This window comes from Drosophila novamexicana, unplaced genomic scaffold (assembly GCF_003285875.2).
Source record: "Drosophila novamexicana strain 15010-1031.04,08,12 unplaced genomic scaffold, DnovRS2.1 tig00000986-arrow-arrow-pilon, whole genome shotgun sequence".
NCBI classification, from domain to species: domain Eukaryota; kingdom Metazoa; phylum Arthropoda; class Insecta; order Diptera; family Drosophilidae; genus Drosophila; species Drosophila novamexicana.
The window spans coordinates 440,029-464,493 of NW_020824835.1; the positions used below are offsets into that span (position 1 = coordinate 440,029).

The 24,465-nt window shown below is 40.8% G+C and overlaps 6 protein-coding genes across 6 annotated transcripts; 4 read left to right on the top strand and 2 right to left on the bottom strand.

Moving 5' to 3' along the window:
- Positions 1–2,632: 2,632 nt before the first annotated feature.
- LOC115765709 (enhancer of split m3 protein) lies at positions 2,633–3,818 on the top strand. The gene has a single exon (XM_030709369.1). It carries the CDS (start codon positions 2,759–2,761, stop codon positions 3,422–3,424), a length of 666 nt encoding a protein of 221 aa, XP_030565229.1. The 5' UTR covers positions 2,633–2,758; the 3' UTR covers positions 3,425–3,818.
- A 1,763-nt stretch (positions 3,819–5,581) lies between these two features.
- LOC115765765 (enhancer of split m4 protein) lies at positions 5,582–6,052 on the bottom strand. Its single transcript, XM_030709431.1, has one exon. The coding sequence runs from the start codon at positions 6,050–6,052 to the stop codon at positions 5,582–5,584; it is 471 nt and encodes a 156-aa protein (XP_030565291.1).
- A 6,475-nt stretch (positions 6,053–12,527) lies between these two features.
- LOC115765750 (enhancer of split m5 protein) lies at positions 12,528–13,082 on the bottom strand. The gene has a single exon (XM_030709412.1). It carries the CDS (start codon positions 13,080–13,082, stop codon positions 12,528–12,530), a length of 555 nt encoding a protein of 184 aa, XP_030565272.1.
- A 4,293-nt stretch (positions 13,083–17,375) lies between these two features.
- Positions 17,376–17,624, top strand: LOC115765773 (enhancer of split m6 protein). The gene has a single exon (XM_030709444.1). It carries the CDS (start codon positions 17,376–17,378, stop codon positions 17,622–17,624), a length of 249 nt encoding a protein of 82 aa, XP_030565304.1.
- Positions 17,625–21,015: 3,391 nt separating this feature from the next.
- LOC115765600 (enhancer of split m7 protein) lies at positions 21,016–21,609 on the top strand. Its single transcript, XM_030709253.1, has one exon. It carries the CDS (start codon positions 21,016–21,018, stop codon positions 21,607–21,609), a length of 594 nt encoding a protein of 197 aa, XP_030565113.1.
- A 2,173-nt stretch (positions 21,610–23,782) lies between these two features.
- On the top strand, positions 23,783–24,331 carry LOC115765748 (enhancer of split m8 protein). Its single transcript, XM_030709410.1, has one exon. The coding sequence runs from the start codon at positions 23,783–23,785 to the stop codon at positions 24,329–24,331; it is 549 nt and encodes a 182-aa protein (XP_030565270.1).
- The last annotated feature ends 134 nt before the right edge of the window (positions 24,332–24,465 follow it).

Consider the following 24,465-nt stretch of genomic DNA (forward strand, 5'->3'; position numbering starts at 1 on the left):
TATGTTTTTTGCAATTTCAGACTTTTGAGCCACAACTCTTTATTTGGCTTTTGGCTTTTGGTTCACACGGCAGGCGACCAAAGCAGCAATGCGGCAACCAGGCAACGAGGCAACAAGTTTTGCGCAAAGTTAGCGCAAAGCTTAAAAATATATATGACAAGCAATTAGTGTGCATTGAGGTTAGTTGAAAATGGTTTTTGGTTGTGGCTTGTGGCTGTTGTGATTCGTTGTATGCATGTGTGTATGTGTGTTTGTGCTTTACATGCGCCGTGTGATCGGATGCAACTGCGTTACTCATACGACACGTGTGACAACAAAGTTGAAAGTTAACTCAGCTTGTAAGCTGACGCTGCTGTTATTGTTGTAACTGTTGTTGCTGTTATTATTGTTGCTACTGTTCGAAGTCAGCAGAAAACTAAAAGGCCAAGCCAGCAACCACAAACAACGGCTAACGGAAGTCATGGGCAAAAGACAAACAAACAAACCAGAGATTCTGCAGCATCATGGGAACTGCTTGGGCTGGCAAAAAAACAAAAAAAGTACAAGTGTCATATTGCTGTGATGGCGATAAATAAAAAACAGGCAACATTTTATACACATAGTGTCAGGGCTGCCCGGCTGTCCAGCTGTCCAGCTGGCAGCTGCCCAGTCGCTGTAGCCGAGATCAGCGAAAAGCTGGAATAAAGCATCATCTTAGAACGACAACCGGATGTTGAAGTTTATTGCGATGAAGTTTAAGCGACAACTTAAGCTATGCAAAAGTTTTGGGAGCCCCAATGCTGTAAGGAAAGCTGGAAACTGTTACGCTTAATCGATACGCTTCAACGAAATGCTAGCCACTCAATGTTGTTGTTATAGTTTGGTTGTTGTTTTTGTTGTCGTAGTTGTCGCAGTCATCATCATCAGCCAAGCATGCGACATAATTGCGCGAGTTAAAGCCCCCCAAACAAGCGGCAGCCACAACAACAACAGCAATCATCAGCAACAACCAGCAGCAGCAGCAGCACTAACAACAAAAACAACAACAACAACAACAAGCAGCAAAACATTTCAGCAATCCATCGGATCGCATCACAATCCAGCCATCCGTCCAACGTGTGGGAAACACACGACAAATCTGTTTCCCACGGTCTCGTAAAGTAGGCACAACACAACACACACTCTCAGCCGCCGTCGCAGTCGCAGTAGTAGTAGGCTCCCATTTGTGCATATGCATATGTGTGTGTGTAAGTGAGAGCACCAAAGAGCCCAATAGCCGCAGACGACGAATAGGAGCCGCCGCTGAAGCAGCAGCGCAACTGTCATCATTGACAATAAGTATGACATGGACGATGGCAACGGCGAAGGCGACGGCGACAGCAGCGGCAACATCGACGGCGCACTGAGAGCCACGCGCAGACCCATTCTCATTCCAAATCCAAAATCTAAAGCCCCGACTGCGACTCACTCGGCAATCCATTTTTGAAGACGACGACGCGCGCCTGAGCGCAACAAGGCACGCTCTCTCGCTCACGCTCATCCAAAGGCAGCAGATAAGCAGTGTTGTCGAGTCGCTCGATTTCGTAAACTGGCGCAATAATATGCCAAAGATCGCACAGTGGGCCAAGTGTTGAACATTTTGAAAAACGAATTAATAATTTTAATTTTGAAAAATTAATTAATAATAAATCAGGGTTGGGAAACAACATGTTTTGATGATGTTTAAGACTAGTAACAGTAGATCTATTAGAATTACCGCATTAATGGCTTTTTTATATATTCTAAAAATAGTACATAAAAAGTTTGGTTATGCATTTAACGGGAAATTAAAAATCTTTATTTTTTTATTTATTTATTTTATTTAAAAAACAGGTAAAAAATAAATGAATAAAGCTGTTCGTTGCATACTTTGAGGAACATTCAAATATTTAATTAGTAATAACACAATCGAATCTAGCTATTTTAAAGATTTAAAAAAAAAAAATATGTGAGATATACGAACCTTTTTTATTGATTTTAAATCCTTATCCAAATAATTACATTCTTATTCTATTCAGGTCTACTTTTATGTTATAAAAACACGCTCATAAAAGTATGCAGCGGATGTTTGGGAATGATATATTAATATATATATATATATATTTATGTCAAATTTATTTCTCGATTTCTCATAAATAAAGAAATAATTGAAATAATGTATTCCAATGCATATAAAGTATGATACCTTTGTAGAACGAAATAAATAAAACCACGCTAAGACCAATATTTTGTTAAGTAGAACGAAAAATATCAATATTTAAGTATTTATTTAGCTAACCAACTCAAATTTTCCAAATATAACTAGCACGTCTTTATTCAGCGACGACCCACTGTGCAGTTGATTGCCTGGCAACTTGGCAACCCCAGCCCCAACGTGTGCCTGCAACGGACTTCACAGTAGCCTCTCTTTGTGTGCGCTGCCGAGTGCCGCTACCGAGCCGAGACCGAAGGCACGAATGCCACCACAGCTCCGTATGTGTGTATGTGGATGTGTGTGCGAATGATCATGCGGGAGCTCAGGCCCAGTCGCTGCAGGGAGAGCGTCGTATAAAAGTAACGTTGGGAACTTGTTTGCCACTCATTTCATAAACGTGCCGCCTGTTGAACGGAACACAGAGCGCGACGCACGCGCAACCGCCCCAAAGAAAATACGATATCGACGTGAATATGTGCGTGTAGCCCGGTTCAAGCCAAAAATCAAAACTGTACCAGAAATAGTGAACGTGATTCGAATCACAACATGGTCATGGAGATGTCCAAGACCTATCAGTACCGGAAGGTGATGAAGCCGCTGTTGGAGCGCAAGCGCCGTGCGCGTATCAACAAGTGCCTCGATGATCTCAAGGATTTAATGGTGGAGTGCCTGCAACAGGAGGGCGAGCATGTCACGCGCCTCGAGAAGGCCGACATACTCGAGCTAACGGTGGATCATATGCGCAAACTCAAGCAACGCGGCGGCCTCTCGCTGCAGGCCGTCGGCACTGCTGGCGGCGGGAATGTAGCTGCCCCCAGCACCAGCGCCGCCCACGTCGAGTCCTTTCGCTCCGGTTATGTTCATGCTGCCGATCAGATTACACAAGTGCTGCTGCAGACGCAGCAAACCGATGAGATTGGCCGCAAGATTATGAAGTTTCTATCGACGCGACTAATTGAGCTGCAATCCCAATTGCTGCAGCAACAACAACAACAACAACAACAGCCCGCCGTCGGGTACGCCTCAGGACGCTTAGCCTTTCCGCTGCTGGGCGGTTACGGCGCCGCTGCCGCAGCCAGTTACAGCGCCTTCCTGGCGGGCAAGGACGAACTAATCGATGTGACATCCGTGGATGGCACGGCGCTATCCGAAACGGCGTCAGTTAGCTCGCAGGAGTCGGGCGCCTCGGAGCCCGTCTGGCGGCCCTGGTAATCAACTGGCTGCCTGCACTCCTGGCGACATCATCTAATTTCTAGATCTTATCTTTAGTATTCCAAATGGCTATTAACCGTTCGCTGCAGCCATTATCAGCAGCAGCAAACAACAACAGCAAAATCCGTTGTCTTCCAAAGCAAATTGTCGCATCAAATCGCATGATTTTGTTGCACTGTGCATTGTTTTTAAATACTTTTAAGTTTATTTTGATAATATTTGTAAATTTTGTATTTCAACTGTGATATAACTAAAGTACGTCGCGTTTCAATACACTTTGATTGCGCTGACCTCCTAATAATTTTGCTAATGTTTTCTAGAGTTAAATGCTTGCGATGTTCATAAATGAAAGCGTCTTATCAAATTAGCTAAATTAAGCTTTAAATAATTTATAAATGTTAAATTAGGAATTAAATATGAATAAACAAAAGTTCTCATATCAAAGACAACTAACATATTTATTTTTATTCACCAAACGCTTTTCAGCCTAATAAAAAGGATTTATTATTCCCATTAAATCCCAATTGGAATATTTTTAGCGAGTGTAAGCCGTTCATAATTTCATTAACTACTATTTTATTTTAAGCTCTCTTTATTTTGAAGAATTATTTACCATTTTTTAGTCACTTTAATTTATTTTATAATCCTATACATTTCTAATTATATAATAGTCACAGATTCGATAGATACGTTGAGAAAGCTGTATAAAACTGTTACATTTCTGAGTTCAAAGAAATACCCTTAGCAGAATATTAGAAACCTATATACTAAAATTATGAGATTATCTCCATAGATAACATTTTGCCTTGAAAGATTCGGAAGTTTAAAGCGTTTAATTTTTTGCTAAATAAAACCAAGAAAGGGCACATAATAAATAATATTAAAAATTCAAATTTATTTTACAAATTATTAAAATATTTTACATTTTAAAAGAAATGCAATTTCCCAAAATTTTCATAATATCAGTCATTCTCATAGATAATTCTGAAGAATCTTTAGATCTTTTATACATTTCATATATGTGAATATATATTCAAAAGCTTACATTATAATATAGGGTCTCGCAAGTCCTTTGTATGAAAGATATAACTCAATGTATAGTATATATAGTATGTATGTATGTATAGTACATATATCTGAAATTCGACCAAAGCTTTGGATCATAAATACGCAGTTGTTTTTTCATGCTTATCTATTGGCAGCAAATATGTGCTGAGTATGCATTCAATGAATTTTAAAGTAAATCTTCACATATCTGCACCTCCTGTGCTCCCATTTCAAATGCGATCTACTGCCACACACACAGACACCCAAGCACACACACGTGCTTGTGCTGACTTTTACTTTTATCAGGGGAACATCTCTTCACATTTCATGCAACAAGCACATCAGCATATCTGAAGTTGCCGTCACAGAAGCAATTAAGAGCTTGTAGCTACTGTAAATAGATGTAGATACAGATACAGATACAAAGATACATACATATACATATAATGTGAATGTCTGAATCATTTATGCAATCAATTGTGCATCTCTCTTCTTCTTGTCAGCGGTAAAGTAATTAAATAACTGCCTGGTCTAATTGGACCCGACGCGGTCAACAATGTCTTGTATATTTTCTGATTGGCCCAAAACTGGTTAGACCTGTAAAATCAACCCCTAAATTTGAGTTGGATGCTGTTGCTATCGCACTGATATCTACCTGCGCACAGGTAAAGACATCAATAATAAGCCTGGCTTAACAGGGACTGCAGGAGCCCAGCTCAGGTAGACCCGAACAAACAAGAGATGGTTACAAAGTGTTGGCCACCAGATTAGCCGGCGGCCAATGAGTCACCCAATTCAACAATGGCTTGCAGTTATGCAAAGGTTATTAAGTAGTGTTGTTTTAGGGGTAGCTGAAAATTGATAATTGAATGCCATTTGGGAATGAGAACGAAAACTGTTTTTTTTTTTAAATTGTATATATATTTTTGTAAAAATATGAGTTAAAATTTATCACAATTTTGTAAAGCTCAGTTGAGTGTTGAGCGACTTGCAGTTAATTTTGTTTGCATTTTTTCAAAAAATTAACAGAAGACGCCTTAAAGCAGGAAACTGGAACCACTGGCCCCAAATGGAAGACATTGTTGCGTGTATGTTTAGCTGACCAAACGCTTAGGCTTGCACCCAACGATCCTGGAACTGAGCGACGGCTATTTCGTTGGCGGTGCTGCAGTACAGTGGCTCGACGAGATCGTTGTCGGCGGGCAGATCGGAGGCGGCGGTCCAGAAGAAGGTGCCATGAGCGGTGCGCACAAAGTGTACTGGCACAGTAGGCATTTGTTCGAGTTCGTAGTCCTCCATTTCGCAGGAAGCGGAGAGACGCTCATTGGCTTCGTTCTCATAGGATTCCAGCGAGGCGGCGCAGGATTTGTTGGCGATGGACTCAAGATCGGCATTGCGGCTGTTCTCAATGGACTCCAGCGATTCCAACGAGTTGGCCTTGTGTGTGTTTTGCATGTTCTGCTGCTCCTCGACCTGTTGCTGATGCTGTTTAAAGATCTTCTGCAGCAGCTTCTTCACGCTGTAGGATTTCTTGTTCGATTTGATGTTCATGTTGTTGACGATGTTCTGGCTCTGGCACATTTTGAATGTATGTTTGCGTTTTAGCTGAGTTGTTTGCTGTACGAAGCGTAGTGCTCGAATGATGTCTGATCCTCTGAAACTGCTGCCTTTTATACCCGCACAGGACCAAAACGAAACCCAAGCCGACAGCAGGTCGGGACAGCGAGGGTAGAGGCAGGCAGGCAGAAAGATACACCAGATACTGTGCGAGTGTGGGAAAGTACAAGGATACGTGCACAGACAAAACGAGTAAACGAGAAAATCCTGAGCACAGACACTCGCACACATGCACACAAAAAACGGCAGGTGTGTTTCGAAACGGACCGCTGGGACGGACCTGCATGCCATTAACCTGCATGCGTTGGAGTGTGAAGGCATGTCATGCTGGATCGCTCGCACCTGCTTGTTGGGTAGGGCAATTTTATCCTGCGCCAGGATCGTGAGAAGCGAGACTTTCTACCAGTTCCCACAGTTTTTCGAAGGATCCTTTTTCGAGCCTATTGAAAACAAGAACAACAACAACAAAAAAAAGAATCTTTTTGCTGATCACTTTTGGTTTTTATATGCTCCTCAGTTGTTATCGTTGTTGTTGTTGTTGTTGCTGCTGGCAGCTCTTTATGCACTTATCTCGTTTTGGTTGGCATAGAAATCCCTTTTTCGGGTCTTGAACACGTGTGCAGCGTTGCCCCCGAAAACGTGGGAGAATATTTTCAATTTTCAACGCTTGAACGACCCAAACAATTAATGGCCTGACAGCAGAGGCCCAGATCAACTAGTTGAATAGGCAAACACACTTTGGCACTGAGACTGGGATCATTTAATGCGCTGTAATTTGAAATTTATAAATTTTTTGTGCCTCGAGGCGTTGCCCAAACGAGCGAGAAAAAAGGAGGATCATAAAAGAAGGAAAGAAAAGGGAAAAAAATAAATAACTAAAACGTGTCAGGCATTCTAAAGCCGAAGGAGTTGCTTTTAATTTCATTTCGATGGCACACAATTAGCAGGCGAGTCGAAACGGTCGGCCCCCCGCTCCTACCCTGTCCATGCCTTATTAAGGGGCACTTTGTGTGCATCCTGGAGGAGCTAAGCGAGAGAGGGAGAGCTGCGCATACACACGCGCAGCGGTGCGCCAGCGTTGTCCTTTTTGGACTTCGGTTCGGTCGCAAGTTGGACACGTGATGGCGCGTGAGGCGTTGAGGTTAGCACAGAGCCATGGGAACGATTTCGGGGACGATCCAGTACTTAATGGATCGTCTTTGACTTGGCCATAAATATTTGTAGCCCATGTGCGTTGGGTTTCCTTCTTTTCATTATTTTTGTTGGAGCTACAGAGTCTTTTATTTTTTATACACAACGCCGGAGAGACAAATTAAGATTCAAGCGGTGACTGTCCTGGTGAGAAGTTGTAGGCTGGCGTTAACAGTTCGTTTCAAAGTTGTTCGAACCCAAAGATTGCGCAGTTCTATTGATGTGTTCCTAGATCCAGGCTATGATTATAAGGTTCGCCTTGAACTCATTGTTATTAGGAGTTTGGGTGATTTGTGTGTGTGTTTTTTGTTGTGCTCAGCTCAGCTATTGAGGATTAATTAGAAAGAAAGGCAACAAACTAAGCATTTGTTTACACAGTAAAGCAATAAATAGTCAGTCAGATAAGATAGAAATTGACAGCTTGGGGTGTTTAAAGTTCTATGGTACTACATATATTTGCTATCTAAGCCCCAGCTGATTTGTATGCACTTTAGGCTCGTTTTTGAAAGTGGATTAAGTAAAAGGCAAAGTGGAATGCAAGTAATTTATTCCAATGCACTCCCTGATAAAAATAATTCTCAAAATTTTATAATAATTATGAGCGCAATAAACAAAGCATAAGAAAATCAAATAGTCAAGATGTAAAAATGTTTTATAAGCAATAAATTTGAAAATATTTTCGAGTTATAAGAACATAAGAATTGTTTAAAATTTTATTAACAAATAATAAATAAAAAATGGCATTAATTTTAATTAAATCGATTTATATATTTTAAAATATTCTTGAACAACAAAAAAACACAAATTTTTAATTTAAGGGGCAATTAGATATTTAATTGGATATCTGATTACTTACGAAGAAAAGCGCATCAATTTCCAACTCGAATAATTAGCTTGAATATGAATTTATGAAAAAAGGATATAGCAATAGATATCATATATTTAAAATATCATGTATACATTTTAAACATACAATTGATTAAATTATAACAGAATAAAACGAATATATATTCCAATGTACGCTTCCCAGATAAGTAGTATATGTAGCAATTATATAAGAGCATTCAGCGAAGATTTTTCAGTTCCTATTTAAATTTGAATCTCTTCCAATCAGTAATAGAACAATTAAGAAATTGGTAGCTCTCCACGTATTGCAAAGAAACTTTAAGATGGCTTACTTTAGTTGAAACACCAATTCATAAATGATGACTTGATTTCGCAAACAGTTATTTATTATTGGAAATCAATGCTTAAAGAAATCAAATGTTACCAGGAATATATTCTTCAAACGCAAATAAAACCATAGTTGACCATTTCGCCCGAGCTGTACAGAATTATTTCATGGAAGTAGAAATTACGGCCTTGGCTGTTTTGGTTGACTCATTCTACCATATCATAATAATGCACGATTGTTTGTTCCAATTGTGTGTCGTCCTTCACTCTATTTTGGTTGACTCATTCCCCTAGTTTTCATTTCATGGCCCACGTGCAATAGCCACCAAATTTCTATGGCAACCAAAAACCAAAAACCAAAAAAAGATTGTTCGAAAAGCCCTGCTGGGGGTCCACAGACTATAGATATAAACAGATAGCAGCTACCACTGTGGCGGTTTTTGGGCTACCGTGGTACCTTGTTTGGCCCAAAATCGTTTCCAGTGAAAATCTTTGACCTGCTCTCTCGATGAACACGTGCACTGATTTCTTATCGTTGCCGATCATTAAAGGTTCCAAAATTGTAGATTAGCCCGAAACAAAACCTGTGGCACACACAAAAAAAGAGATTTGAAAAATTAAAAGAAAAAATATATATCAACAACAACCTGACCCCTCGCCGGTTGCCATTGTTTGCAAGTGTTTAGGTTCCTGGCCCAAATGTGTGCGTACACACACGCACTGGGTTTGGGATTGGACTTGGGCTTGGAACTGGGCATGAGAACGTGATTCGTCTTGTTTGAACACGTGACGACCTCGTTTCTCTCACTGCGGGGTGCTTGGTGTTACGACGCCGTTTCCAAATTGCAGCGTCGCCAACTGACACGTCTTGCTGATGTACTATCTATCCACAAAATATATGCAGCAAGTGCCCCGGCCCCGATAGATGGCAAACGCAAGGTACGTGCGTAACTTGTGAGCAGCGAATTTTCACACATGTGGCTGCAACAGCAGCGAGAAGCGGGAAATACCCGCAACCATTGGGCCGCAATCAGGTCCAGTTACAGGATTCGGGTTTTCCACGACCAGTGTTAACTATGCCGATGTTACGGTATTTCCGCTATTCTCTGGTCAGCGTGAACTTCGAACGAGGCGGGCGAAAATTCAACAGAATGTAACCCTAGAGCCGGCGACGGCAATCACTTCAACTGGTCTAGTTGAAATTGCAGTCCCACATAGAACCTCAAAAAACAATCCATTTCGAAGCCAAAGCATTAAAGTCATGTCCGCCGCAGTTAAAACAACAATGTATCTACAAATCGCAGATATATTTGAATAGCGACCCACGCGGCGGTTTTGTAATGATAAAATAACACACCAAAACACACACATGCACGCACAGGCGGCACACTCATAAATGCGTTATAAAAATAAAAATCTGTTGGTCTGGCTTGGCAGACACATGTGGGGTCCTTTTTTTTATCATCATATTACATGCAAGAGACGCAGCGCACTTGACACGAGACAGGGCGACATGTTGAATTATCTTTTAGTTTACAAATTAGTATGTGAGATGCTTGTTGCACATGCGGGAGGCAGTTCTGGGAATGCAGACATTGTTAGTTTAGGACGTGCACAATGCAAGGATCAATGGGCAATTGCCAAAGAAACGCTTTTTGGCCGCCCATCACTCAACGCACGTGCAGCGCACAAAAGGGGTTGTAATTACAGTTTAACTCAGTGTCGCCGCCCTCCCTAAAAACCAGGCTCAACAACACTACACACCACACACACAGACCGCACCGCACCACACAAGACACCGAGGGGTCCGGTCCGGTATATGCAGATTGGAGGGCAACACGTGCATGTTGATGAGTCCGATGAGCATGCGAGGCGTGGACAGGTCTCAGACTCGGTTTTTGGTTTGCCCTCTCAGGGGCGTCGCCGATCGTTGCAGCTAAGGTTTCATATGAACACTAGCTTAAGGGTGAGGACCTCCTACTTGAGACCCTAGGGAGCTCGGGTTCCCTCACTCTCGCACTCGTTCGTAGCTGGGGTGTTTGGTTGCGTTGACACGCCGAGTTTCTGGGGAGCCATTTAGGCATAAACAAGCACCTACAAAACCCAGACCCTATTAAAACGAAAACTCATTAAAATATATCTAAATTATCGTCCCTTTGCCTCAATCTTTCTACGCGCACAAACAAGTCTTTCAATTTTCTAGTCGTTAGCGTGCCTGGTCCCACTTAATCCTTCCAAGACTAATTACAAAACTGTAGACGCCGGAATCCTGTTACGCATACTGATAAGCTCTGTGATTTAAGAGTTGTCCCCATTAGATGGAATATCTTATTTCTATATTGGGTTTTAGCTCAAACTCAATGCTCCGATTTTCTAATGCAGCACTAACAGATATTGAAGTTTGATCTTGATAGCTGCGCTATACCAAGAAGAGTGTCAATATTTTGAAGCAAACACCAACAGTTTGAGACGAAATGCGATATTGCATAGGTACAGTTGAGCTCAATTGTACATTGCGTGAGCAGGCTCTATGAGAAATGATCATGCACTGATTTTGAACTATTTTTATTTCAAAACATTCCAAAGTAAAAGGAAGATAGTATTAAGCAAAGGAATGAAGACAGGTGAAAAGGGACTCTAATACCATAGCATAACCTCAATTATGTATTTTTAAGAATAATAAATTGAAGGCTGTATAAAAATTATCAAACCATAAATATTATTTATTTCATTATTTACATATAGGATCTAAGGGTGATTTAATAGTATATGTATATGTTTTCTAATAACTAATACAATCTTGTAGATAAGAGTGAACTTTGTAAGATAGTCTATTTCTAAAAGTGTAGTTAGAAAATAAAGGGTGTAGACGTCTTAACTATGGTGAAGATATTTAGATAAGGTGATAGACATTACTTGGTTTCAGAAAAGATATAAATGTTGAGTAGGATCAGTTAAAAATGTTATTGGATTATTATTTTTAAAGTACTTATAAATATATATTATTTAAGTATATGTATCTTTATATTTGTTATTCTCGAAGGCTACAAAATCCTTCTAAAAAATGTTCGGCTTTAGGATGTTTAGAGATTTGCAGTCACTCGTTTTTTTTCTATAATTTACTTTTAGTAAAGATTGCAGTCAATGTAAAATGATTTTTTTATTAGTGAAATTATTATTAATACAAATATTATACTACTTTAGACAGTCATTTAGCAGTAAATTGTTAACAGTAACTACATTATGCCACGATATTTTAAATAGATTCGGGGCCTCTAAAACCTAAATGGATTGTTAAAATATTTGGTAAGCAAATTATTTTTAAAATTTTCCAAGTTCGCAGATTTTACAGAACTATAAATATAACAAACAAAGTTAAGTTTGTTTGGTAAAAAATTGCTTTATTAGATATTTAATAAACGGCTTTCAAGGTCGCTAATTGCCTCATGCACCATTTGTTTGTCATTAGTTACTTTCGGCAGGTTTTTATTAAGAAAATTAGAATTTTGTTTTTTCTATCAGATAGCCAGCCTGAGAGGAGGAGGCCGCGTCGCCCTAGTGATGGGTGGTCGGAGTTAGGGAGTATCTGGGCAAGAGTTCTCCTTAATCTCCTGATGGGACGGGCACCTTGAAGAGTACTAGCTAGTCTGTTGGCGTGTGTTGCTAGCGAAATCTTTTCTATAGTATTTAAAAAATTAAGTTATAAAACCCAATAAGTAAAATGTTGATGATCGCCCTTTAAATAAACTAGGCAAGATACCCAATTCTTAACTAAAATTAATTGAAATAAAATAATGACATAAAGAAAATAAAAGAAGACGAATATCATTTTTTTTCCAAGTTTTAGTTTTTATTACTATTAAAGCTTGTAATATTCTCTTATAGTCTAAAGTTAGTAAGCATAATCTCGCTTATTTGTACATCTTAAAACTATTAAAGCCGGAGATTGGTATCTTATAAGCTAGTCATGCTTAGATCTATGTAAAGCTTTTGTTATCACAGTTTACATCGAGTCAATTGGAAGACATGATTCGTTGTTATGGTTGAAGTTGTAGATTGTTGTTATCTCTGTGGATTACCAGGGGCGCCACACTGAAGGGCTGCCAGACTGTGGGCTCGCTGCTGCCTCAGACTCCTCGGCATCGCTGTGATAGCCGGAAGATGCGGGGCTGGCGGAACGACTGATTGGCATGGATTCCAATTCGGTTTGCTGCTGCTGGTGTTGTTCTGATTGCTGGTCTGCCTGCAGCATGCGCTGGAACTCAATGCCCAGATGTGTCATCACCGTCTTGCCAACATCAACGCTCAAAGCCGGCGTGCAGGCCATCACACGTGAGATTTCGCTGACGGCATTCATGTAACCGTTCTTGAAGCTGTCCATGGGCACAGGTGAGACCGGCGCCTGTTGCTTGATCAGCTGCTTGCGCATGAAGACAAGTGCCGCCTCGAGCATTTCAGCCTTGTCCAGACGTAGTATGGCATCGTCGCCCTGGAACTCGGCAACAAGTGTCTTCAGTGTGTCCAGGCACATGTTCATGCGTGCCCGACGCTGACGCTCCAGCAGCGGCTTCTTCACCTTCAGATAATGCTGGGTCTTCGAGACGTACGCGGTTTCAGTTTGTGGTGCCATTTCTGAGGTCTTCTTGAGTGCTTTAGTTGTGCACGGTTTGCAGGATGCTGTGTGAATGATGCTCTTCTCGAATGCAGCGTCGCCTTTTATAGGCTGCACTGCAGTTCGGGCTTCGGGTCCTGCAGCCAGGACCTGCTGCAGGTAGCCAGACGTGCAGAGATCTAGAAATCTCTCTCTCCCTCGCTCTTTGCAATGCGTGGGAAAGGAAATCGTTGATAGACCCTAAAACTGAGATGCACATCAACAATAACTAAAAGACGATTGTCTAGTTGCGTGTCTGACGCATTGTAACTGCAATTAAACCGTAAAATTCTGGCCAAGATCCCAGAGAAGAGAGAGAGGCCAAGACAATTGACCGGACCGTGGTGATTTGTCTTATAAGCCAAAAGTAAAAATTGATGAAAAGTTACAAATGTTCTTGGATCGATGTGGTTTTTATGGCTTCGTCCTTCAAAAAGGCTTGTTGTATTTTCGGGCAAAAAAATATATGCTTAAAAATAGTAATTGTATTCAAATCATTTTAGAAAATTCACCGATCGGCATTAACATTAACTACATGAACTACAATAAGTTTTTAACTAATTTATTTAGTAGATAAATTATAAAATTAAAATATGTAAATATTATTTATAACATCTTAAGGTCTCTTAAAAAGCCTTATCCGACTTTTTAATAGTTATTAAATAACTTTTCTAAGGACAATTTTTTTATGCCATAAAAAAGCGTTCATAAGCTTAACGCAAATTTAAGTTAGATACATAAGCATACATAAGCTGAAGAAAGTAGCTCAGCTATTTGAGAAATTGAACAAGGTTCGAAGTCCAACTTAGATTATTTATAGCTTGATATTCCCTTATAAAATTAATATTAATATTTGTTATGAACTTTATTTTTCAAAGGATTGTCACCTTTATTAATATAAGTCTGTGCCTAGATATTTCGACAAATCACGGACTTAAATAATTAGGTTAAATAGTAACCTAGTTCACGTATAGAAGATACCTAAACGAAATTTTATATTTTCTAAAATAACAAAATTTAGCTAGTACTTATAACTAGTTAAGTACTTTTTTTTTAATTTAAAATGTTTTATATTTTCAGTTCAGTTCCTAATCCCCTCACACACATAGTCCAATTACAGCTCACAGAAAAAGAAATTCCATTATATTCACACTACTAGTACATACCCAATCTGCAGAGCTCCAGTTAGCATCCGTGCCTATAAGAAGGGGTGGTAGCTCCGTTGCGGTAAGTGGCACCCGCAGCTCGGCGGATCGGCAGCTCGGCACTCGTCAGTCGTCCGTCGTCAGTGGCTCGTATGTGCGTCGATTGCTCGATTTTCATATCGTGAGAACCGCTCGAGAAACGTCGTGTGTTTCCCACGCGATGTGCACACCTGCCATTTAAGTCGCTTATATGGTTGCGATTACAAACACAGCAGCAACATAAACAGCAGCAACATGAGGGCCTCGACTGTTGACGGCACACATTTATTGCGTCGGCGCGACGCGCATTATCAGCGTCGTGTGGCTGCCCTGACGACTTGACTGACGGACTGACTGTCTGATTGTCTGACTGACTGATTACTGGCTGCTTTACTTTAGTTTTTCACTCTTGTCGTCATCATGTTGCTGCCGCTGTTGTCGTTGTTGCCGCTGTTGTTGTTGCTGGCGTCGCCGTTGTCGTCATTGTCGATTGTTTAATTTAAATCGTCGTCGCGATGTCGGCTACTTGGCTTCAGCTTAATGATTATACCCCAAAGTCTGCTTCGAGGTTTCTGCGGAATTGTGCGCAATAGTTATTTGTACTTTACGACATGCGCTAATTGAACCGCAGAAGAGTTTATGAGCCACAGCTTCAGCTTAAGCATCAGCCACAGCAACGTTGATTGGCCAAAGCCGAAGGTGAAAAGTTGGCGCTACCGTTGACGTGATTGGAATTGAGTTTTTTATATGTATACAAGTGCTACTGTCGGCCAACATCAATTGAGCGTCAATTGTGGATTTGATTTGATGAGCATTGGGTCATAAGCGAGCAGAACGTGAGCAAAAAATAGGCCTCAAGAAAAAATTGCCAGCAGGTGCAAGACTTGAAGATTTGCAATCTTTCAGATACGTTTAAGAGCGTGGCATTTATAAGAACAAATCGTGCAGGTGATTAGGGCCTTTAATAACAGTCTAAATTAAATCGAAAGGGCTTCTGAAATATATATCTTATTGGAGAAAATATTCGAACTACCAATTGAGCATTTAAAGACACCTCCTTGATTAGAAATTGAACAAATATTTTCCTATATAACTTAATCCGAAAAAGTTTGAAAACATCTAGAACAAGTAGTCCAAATATATTTTGAGAGTTTTAAAGAAATACAAAACTTTATTGGAGCAGGGCTTGCACACGCCAAATCTTCAGAAAGAAAGTATTTAAATAAATTAAAATCTTTTGTTTATGAGACATCTTTTCAGATTTTAGCCTGCCAAGATAGAGGCACTCACACAGGAATATTTTGATTAACAAAAACGTTCATACTTCAACTCTCAAAGGTGACATCACAGAAATCTCTGCGCTTGAGTTGTGTGTCTTTGGAAAATTTGGTTAAACTAATTTTGAATTTCACAATATTAAGAAAAGTATAAAGAAACACATTCCAGTTTGATAAAACAAAGTTAATTTAATGCCGAATAGTAAAATACACCTTCCCCCCATTAAATAAAAAATAAATACAAACACCAAAGATTGATCACAACATGTTGCTGACTTTTATTGATTTCAATATGTTGCATTTTATTTTAATTGATACAAAAACAACCCTTTAAGCAACTTTAATCCCACTCATAATCTTGATTTATACTGTTGACAATGCATAAAGGGAAGCCAATAGTTGTAATGAAAACATTTATTTTACCATTAGGGAAACAGTTCCCAGGTAACTTCAAAGATATTTACCTTTAACCTACAACACCGTAAATTAACTACACGATAACTGGACAATTGTATTGCTCAGCATTGTTAAAAGAACTAAACATTAACTGCCTTAAATGGTGGGAAAACCCAAGCGCAACACTTACTAAGATTCTAATTAGTTAAGCATACCAAAACAAATGCGTGTATGGTAATTTTTAAACTCAAATGCTATACTTAAAACATCGCAGTGCAATACTTTAATACAGTGGGTACCATTAAAGGCCACATTCAATTAGACAACAACTCCCCAAAGTGTGGCACGTGCCTAACCCTCCCACAGCTTTAATTAAAAGTGACTGAAAAAGCACTCAAATTATAATCCACAAAACGCCCAAATACGCAATCAAGTGGCGATCAAACAAACGCCACTAAACTCAATTGCTGCACCTTGCGCCATAGCCGAAGTTGCAAGCAAATCAAATGCACGACGGCCACGTGACCGCCCAACGCCCCGCAGGCGGCTGATACTGCGCAGCACGAGACAAGTGCGTCCGCCACGCGACTGCGGCCGGCGCAAGCTTTCCACAAGTGGCCAAACCGACAAATATCAATCAGGTGCAAAAAACGAGCCGGAGGCGGCATTGGGTCGGGTTTTGTGTGCATTTGATAATTGGGAAATGAACGGGCACACACACACTTGTCCGAGAAGGCTTTAGAGGTCGAGCGAGACTTTCGCCAGGCAGCAAGTGCAATATGTGTCAGGCAGTCAACATCCATCCACCACCGGCAACAGCAACAACAACAACAACAACAAGAACGGCAGCAACACGAACCGGGCTGTGGCCTAAATTGCAAGCAGCTGCCACTCGAACCGTGGGATATTTTTCCCCTAACCAACTGAGGGCCATCGAACCTTATCCATGGGAACCACAACTGCTCGACGCTCTCAATATTTATTTTGTGCGTTCGTTATATTGAATAAGTAAAAAACAAAACAAGGGAAAGGAAGCATCGACAATGAGGGGTGCGGACGACTGACACGATTATCCTGCACGTGTTGAGCTTGCTCTCCACTCGGCCTGATGAGCCTGCGCTGAAAGCGTGGCAGGCAAGCGTTGGGCGGCTGCTGTTGCCACAGTTTCCACAGTTGCTGCTGCTGTTGCTTTTGCTTTTGCTCTGAAACTTGCAACATCAGTCAGCCGCGTGCTGGCCACATGTGTTGCCCATGTGGCACTTGTCGCTGAGTGCTGCTGCTCTTCTTCTTTGATTGGGTGGTGGTTGTGGTGTTTTTTGGGCGGGAAGCTGAGCTATATAAGCGCGACACTTGCCACGCCAGCAGCACAGTTGAAATTTGCAACGCGAAGCGCTAACAACAACCGAAACAAAACTATGTCTAAAGTGAAGAATCTAATTGCCAAAATGCTGCAGCGTCGCGGCAAGTGCAACGTCAGCAGCAGCAGCAGCAGCGGGCACAGCAACAACAACAACATCAGCCACTGCCAGCACTATGAGAGTCTAGAGGAGATTGCGCAAAATCAGGCCAACGAACGCATGCTGCAGGAGACAGCAATGGGCACACATCAATTGCTCTTTTGCCTGGAAACAGCAGACGGCAGCTTTTATTGGCATGCACAGTAGCAACAGCAACAACAACAAACAAACAAACAACAACAAACCGGTAGATAGAAGTGGTCAAATGTATGAATGAATACTTCTTCAATGAAGCCATCCCATCCAGTCAGCCCGTCAGCCACTCAGCCAGTCAGCCGGTCATGCGAAACTAGTTGCATGCAACATATGAGCAAGTGGGAAACAAGCTGCCAATGCAATCGGCCAAGCAGCCATCAACGGCAACAATGTCAACGTTGTCCCGGGCAAGGTGTTAATTAAGTATTTAATACCAACTTTATGCCAACTTTAAATACCTTGTGATATACATTTACATACTCCGAATCTATCAGAGTTTAGTTCATAGTGCCAATAGTATAAATGTTGTTAATTTTTAATCTAATAAATAATCACTTAAAAGTAAAAAAAAACTATGCCTTGTATTGGTTTTCAGATTGGTTTTAATAATGATGGTAAATCACCCATAGTTCAAGTCGATAAAAACGTACTAGGTTTTAGCAATTGTGGTTTTATTAAATAATTGTTTCGATAAAACCCGAGTGACTTAAATTACAGATAAAGTTGTCAATTTTATTAAGTTTTTTAGTATTTTTTTCAATATTACTATATTATTATTATTATTATTATTATTATTATTATTATAATTATTATTATTATAACTATTATTAATATTATTATTGTTATCGTTATTATTATTATTATTATTATTATTATTATTATTATTATTATTATTATTATTATTATTACTATTATTATTATTATTATTATTATTATTATTATTATTATTATTATTATTATTATTATTATAATTATTATTATTATTTTATTATTATTATTATTATTATTATTATTATTATTATTACTATTATTATTATTATTATTATTATTATTATTATTAACATTATTATTATTATTATTATTATTATTATTATTATTATTATTACTATTATTTTTATTATTATTATTCTTATTATTATTATAGTGAAATAACATCATTCAAACTTAAAGGAGCTGATGGTAATTTAATTAACTATGATCCTAGTGCCTATTTAGTTATAGGCCCTCAAAGCTTGAATTCGTATAGGGTCAATAATAACATCCTGTCTCCAGAAACTTTGAAATTCAATAAACCGCATAACTACATACCAGTTACACACGCCCAGTAAGCTTCTCGTAAGTTCAGTGCAGCGACCCTTTGACGAATGTGCCGTTCCACACCCCCCTCTTTTCAGCCTTCTAGCCTGTCATTTTACGTGTGTCTGTCGCGCGTTATTACGCGGCTCAAGCATGCACACACATACAATTTCACAGCCACAGCAACAACAGCAATGACAACACCAACAACAAGAGCCACAACGATGGAAAGGCATTGCATAGACAATGTGCGAAGCAACCCCCAACCCCGTTGTGTACCCAAATGTGCCCCTATTGAGATCGACGATCCGTTCGCCATGTGCAGTTGAAAAAATGTTCTCACACTCTCGAAAGATTGTAACGGCTTGCTGTTCAGCACACTCTCAGCACGCCATGCTCATCATGGCTTGCCATCTCATCCCCCTGCGCTCAATGTGGTTGTCTCCCTCTCGCCGTCGATCGGCTGCTCGCACTTCCTGCCCGTGGCCAAACTGGCCACGTATATTGTTTATATAGTTAACGAATGCGATACATTTAATCTTTAGTGTGTGTCAATTTGCTGTACAGTCATTTAGTTTGCATGCCCCGCACAGCGTCCCTATCCTAAATGCTCGTTACCCGATTCCTGGTCCCCGGTCCCACGACGTGCCCAGGCATGCCACTTAGCGTGGCCCAAGTGTTCAACAGAAGCTACAATTCAGCATTCATAATTGACAACAAGAACAACAACAACAACGGCGACGGCAACAACAGCAAAGAGGAACCTCTGGGCCACGTCGGGCAAGAAAAAAATAAAAGGCAGGTGGTAGTTTTTTTCGGCAGTACTGTCCACACCACTCGCCATGACTCGATCTTAGGCACGGTCAGATTTACCGTGGGACAAGTGCATAAATATTTTGGTAAAAAATTAATGTGCTGCTAAATTTAAAATTTTAAATATAAAAATCAGAATAAGCCATAAATAAATGGAATCTGCTCACAAATATTGCTTGAGGTCAATTTTTCTTTTCTTTCTCAAATCTTTTCCAGCCCATTCTTCTGGTTCAACCTAATTGTCTTCCACTTCGGTCTAAAATTCCTTTTTCGTATACTTCCCACGCTCATCAGCGCAACCTGCAAATAAACATAAATATCTGTTCACATCTGCTTGATACGAAATTTCCTAGACGGTGTCATTTTTTTTTTTTAAATACACCACGACCTTGCAAAATCACCTTACCCCGCGTCACCACTCGCAATATTTTCAAGACTTCATTTACTCAGTCAGTACCAAAATCCCGTAAACTTACCGTTTCAAGTACAAAACATGCCACGCTGTTCTACAACAGATTTTCCACATTTTACCTTACTATACCAAATGTTTTTCAAACTTCATTCCCACGCACAGGCACTTTCAGCAATCCTGAAACTAACCGTATCAAGTTAAGAGCACACCACGTAAAATCCACAACAGAAATTTACCTAGAGTCTAGAATTTTACACATCAAGTACAAGAAACATGTATTGGAAAATCCTACGAATTCATTCAATAAAACCTTGTACAAAATTTCCGCATGTGCTTTGCCCACTGTGCAATGTGCATAAGGGCTCAACTCGGGAACTCGGTCTCTCTCTCTCTCTCTTTGGTTCTTTGGCTCTCACTCTCTCACCCTACACGGCCGGCCTATTATAACTTATAACACCAACGAGCGAGAAAAATCTTGTGGGAAACTTGAGGGCAAAGTGTTTCCCACGATTCGAACGTCAATGTAAAAGAAAACAGAGAAGAGCTAAAAGCAGCAATGACAACAACAAGCTGAACATGTGCAACAACCACCACCACCACCACCACCACCAACACACAGACGCACCATCAGCTTCATCCCCTGCCAAGACTGAAACTTGTTTGCCGAGCCAACAAGAGAAAAACCAACCACCAACAGCAGACGAGGATCGTTACAAGGCGCAGACGCAACGAAAGCCGAGAGCCCAGAGCCGAATAGCCGACACGACCAGAGTAGCCGAGCGACCCAATGACTGAGTAATTTGCTCGGCAGGTGGTGTTGTTGTTGTTGCTGCTGCGTCTCAGCTCTCTGCTGGCAGCTCTCTGGGTGCGTGCGCTAAGCACGAGACGCAGTCGAAGTCGACGTCAACGTCGAAGTCGGCACGTGCAGCTATAAAAGCAGCGGTAACTGGAGACGACAGCAACATTCTCAACGCAAACGTCGTGAAGTACACACGCATCCAAGCAACCAATACATCTCTTCTTACATCACAAACAACAACCATGGCCACCAAATACGAGTTATCAAAAACCTATCAGTACCGCAAGGTGATGAAGCCGCTGCTGGAACGCAAGCGTCGCGCACGCATCAACAAGTGCCTGGACGATCTTAAGGATCTGATGGCCGAGTGCGTGGCACAAACTAGCGATGCCAAATTTGAGAAGGCCGACATCTTGGAGGTGACCGTGCAATACTTGCGCAAGCTGAAGCAAACCAAGTCCGCCAATGCCACTGCATCCGCAACGGAGCACAGTTTTCGCGCCGGCTACATTCGTGCCGCCAATGAAGTTTCCCGTGCGTTGGCTGCATTACCCAAAGTAGATGTCGCCTTTGGCACCACACTGATGACACATCTCGGCATGCGTTTGAATCAACTGGAACAGCCCGTGGAGCAGCCAGCGCCAATGGCACCGCATGCACCCCTAAGCATCAACTGCGGCTCTGCCTACTCCTGCAGCAGCAGCCGCGACGCCTACAGCCCCGTCTCCAGCGGCTATGCCAGTGACAGTGATTGCAGCTCCGGCTCATCCACGCCCATCGCCGCTCAATCTTTGCTGCAGATCAGCAACACCGGCAGCGTCTGGCGTCCGTGGTAATTGATGACGCCGGGCAGTCATCGGGACACGCACGCAATTCAACTGTAGCTTTACAATGCTTTACAATGATCTTCATTTTGCCTCCAATTAAGTGTTACGCAGTTTTGTAAGTTAGGTCTGTGATAGGGCACGTTTTATTGACTCCATTATAGCAATTAGCCAGAAGTCTGTTAGCCAATATAAATGTTTTTAGCTTAAGAAAAATATAAGAAAACATATGCAAACAAAACTTTTATATCTTTTATTTAGTTATTTTATACCAGTTATTTATTTCAGTTATGCACATTCCAATCAGAATGAAACACATACAAGTTTAATAACTGTTACTCATGGAATGCTAATTTTCCAGTAGGTAACATTTTCATGACATGAATTAAATGTAAGCCAATTATATGCTGATTTTAAATTCTTTCAAAATGTACGAAAGTTAAATTTATAAAGGTTTATTTTATTTGTATTACTTTTTAAAAATCGAACTCCATTATTTTCTTTGATGTATTATTTACCTAATACATTTTGAACTAAGAATAGTTGATTCGTGTACCCTGTACTCTAAAAAAGAAGGTTTACTAATTTTGACAAATGTCAAAAGGCATCTTCATAAATTTAAATAAGTCAATTCTATAGCTGTTTTTGCAGCCGTCAATTTATTCTATTTTATTTCATTTTCTTGAAATTGAAGTTAATAACACCGAAATGATTATTTATTATTATACTGTAGTCTGTCTTTTCTTAGAACAACTATAATTTAAATTTTATAAGTTATTAGTTATATTAGTATATTATACGAATATTATACACAGTAACTACTAGTATCTATCAAATATTTTTGAAACAATTTTGTAACCTGATGCAAACATAAACAACTTCAGCGATATGGTATTATTATTATTATTTTAGGTAAATAACCTCAACATTATATATTAATATTAAACTGTTTCTAATTTACGACCACATTTTTTCAAATTTATTGTTAATCTTCTGAAACAAATTCCACATTCTTATCAGATTTATACGCCTTTCGGCGAAATAGCCCAATAAAAAAGCTCGTCTTATGCAATTGGATTCCCAACGAGAAATCTGAAAATCAGAATCTAACTCATTAAACACTATCTATACGATTTGATTACAACCACACGTGCTACAAAGAAATACCTTTTAACTAACACAGACACCTAATGATTGTTAATCTGTAGTTAAAAATGTTTTGGTATCTCAATGTTCAATTAATTATCAATTTATCAATTAGCTGCCGCAGAGAACAACAACAACAACAACGAGAAATTGATCAATTAATGATAAATGTTAAATACGTACTACATACCAGATGTGAGGGGGTTGCAATTAAGCCACCGATCACCCAGCGATCACTTCAGCTAAACCACGCGTCGCCAGATCAGAGCACACTTTCAGCGTCCGCCTGACCTGGTAGCCCAAGCCAAACGAAGCCAATATGCCACACTAATTGTGTCCAATAAACACTCAGCGGGCAATGGGAATGAGGAGCAGGGATCGGGGCAGAGACCGCATTATGCCATCATCATCTGCATACATTGATGAAACAATAAGCAAAAGATGGCACGGCAGGATAACAATGAGAACGGGAACGACCCACGCACTCGCACAGGATGAGGCAGTGAAGTATGCATTAAGGATAATAACACCGGCCTAAAGAGCAACTACAGCAGCAGCAGCAGCAACAACAGCAACAGCAACAACAACTGCATGGCGATGCCCAAAACAGCGACAGCTGCAAAATTTGTGCTCTGATCCTTTAAAAAAGCGAAGCATGTGGCCAAAAGGAAAACAAACGAGAAAAAATTGTGTGAGAAACTTACTTTCAGGTCGGTTCCCACGCCACGAGCCACAAGGATTGCCGATTGTCCTCCATGCCAGCCGCACATTGCAGCTGTTCCTCTGCTCAGCGCCTGATGACGCCTGCGCGTCAGAGGGAGAGCCCTGCCATAGCATGCTACGGACATGTCCGTGCGAGCGAGACGGGGCGCGCTCATGCGTAGCACTGGCCGAGGGTGGATTCTGAACTTGGGACCGGCTATAAAAGCGACGCATTGGCAGCCAAAGGGCATCATTCACGATACAGCCAGCAACAAGGCAACTACGAGCATTTCTGCATTGCCTGTGCGCACTTGAAATTCATAAAATTTACGTAAAAATGGAATACACCAGCAAAACACAGATCTACCAGAAGGTGAAGAAACCGCTGCTGGAACGTCAGCGTCGAGCACGCATCAACAAGTGCCTGGACACTCTAAAGACACTTGTCGCCGAGCTGCGCGGCGATGATGGCATTCTGCGCATGGATAAGGCCGAGATGCTTGAATCAGCTGTGGTATTCATGCGCCAGCAAAAGATGGGCAAATCAGAAACAGCAACACCAGCATCACCAGCTATGCCATTGGAGAGCTTCCGTAACGGTTACATGAATGCAGTCAATGAGGTGTCACGTGTTATGGCATCCACACCTGGCATGAGCGTTGACCTCGGCAAATCGGTAATGACGCATCTGGGCCGTGTCTACAAGAATCTGCAGCAGTTCCATGAGGCACAAACAATGTCCGAATCGGAGGCGACAACCGAGCTGAGTATCAACTGCAGCTCGGCGCCGCTTAGCCCCGCTTCATCAGGCTATCACAGTGATTGCGAGAGTCCTACACCATCGCCGATGCCAGTGGAGGGCGAGAAACTGTGGCGCCCCTGGTAAGGCATCCGGCAAAAGGCAGCTACTTGAAAGAAGACAAAAGACAACGCAACTGTGATAACCAACTGTGATGGGAACAAAACAATTAGCAAAAGCAAAACAATTTAATAAATGCAATTAAGAATCATAATATTCTA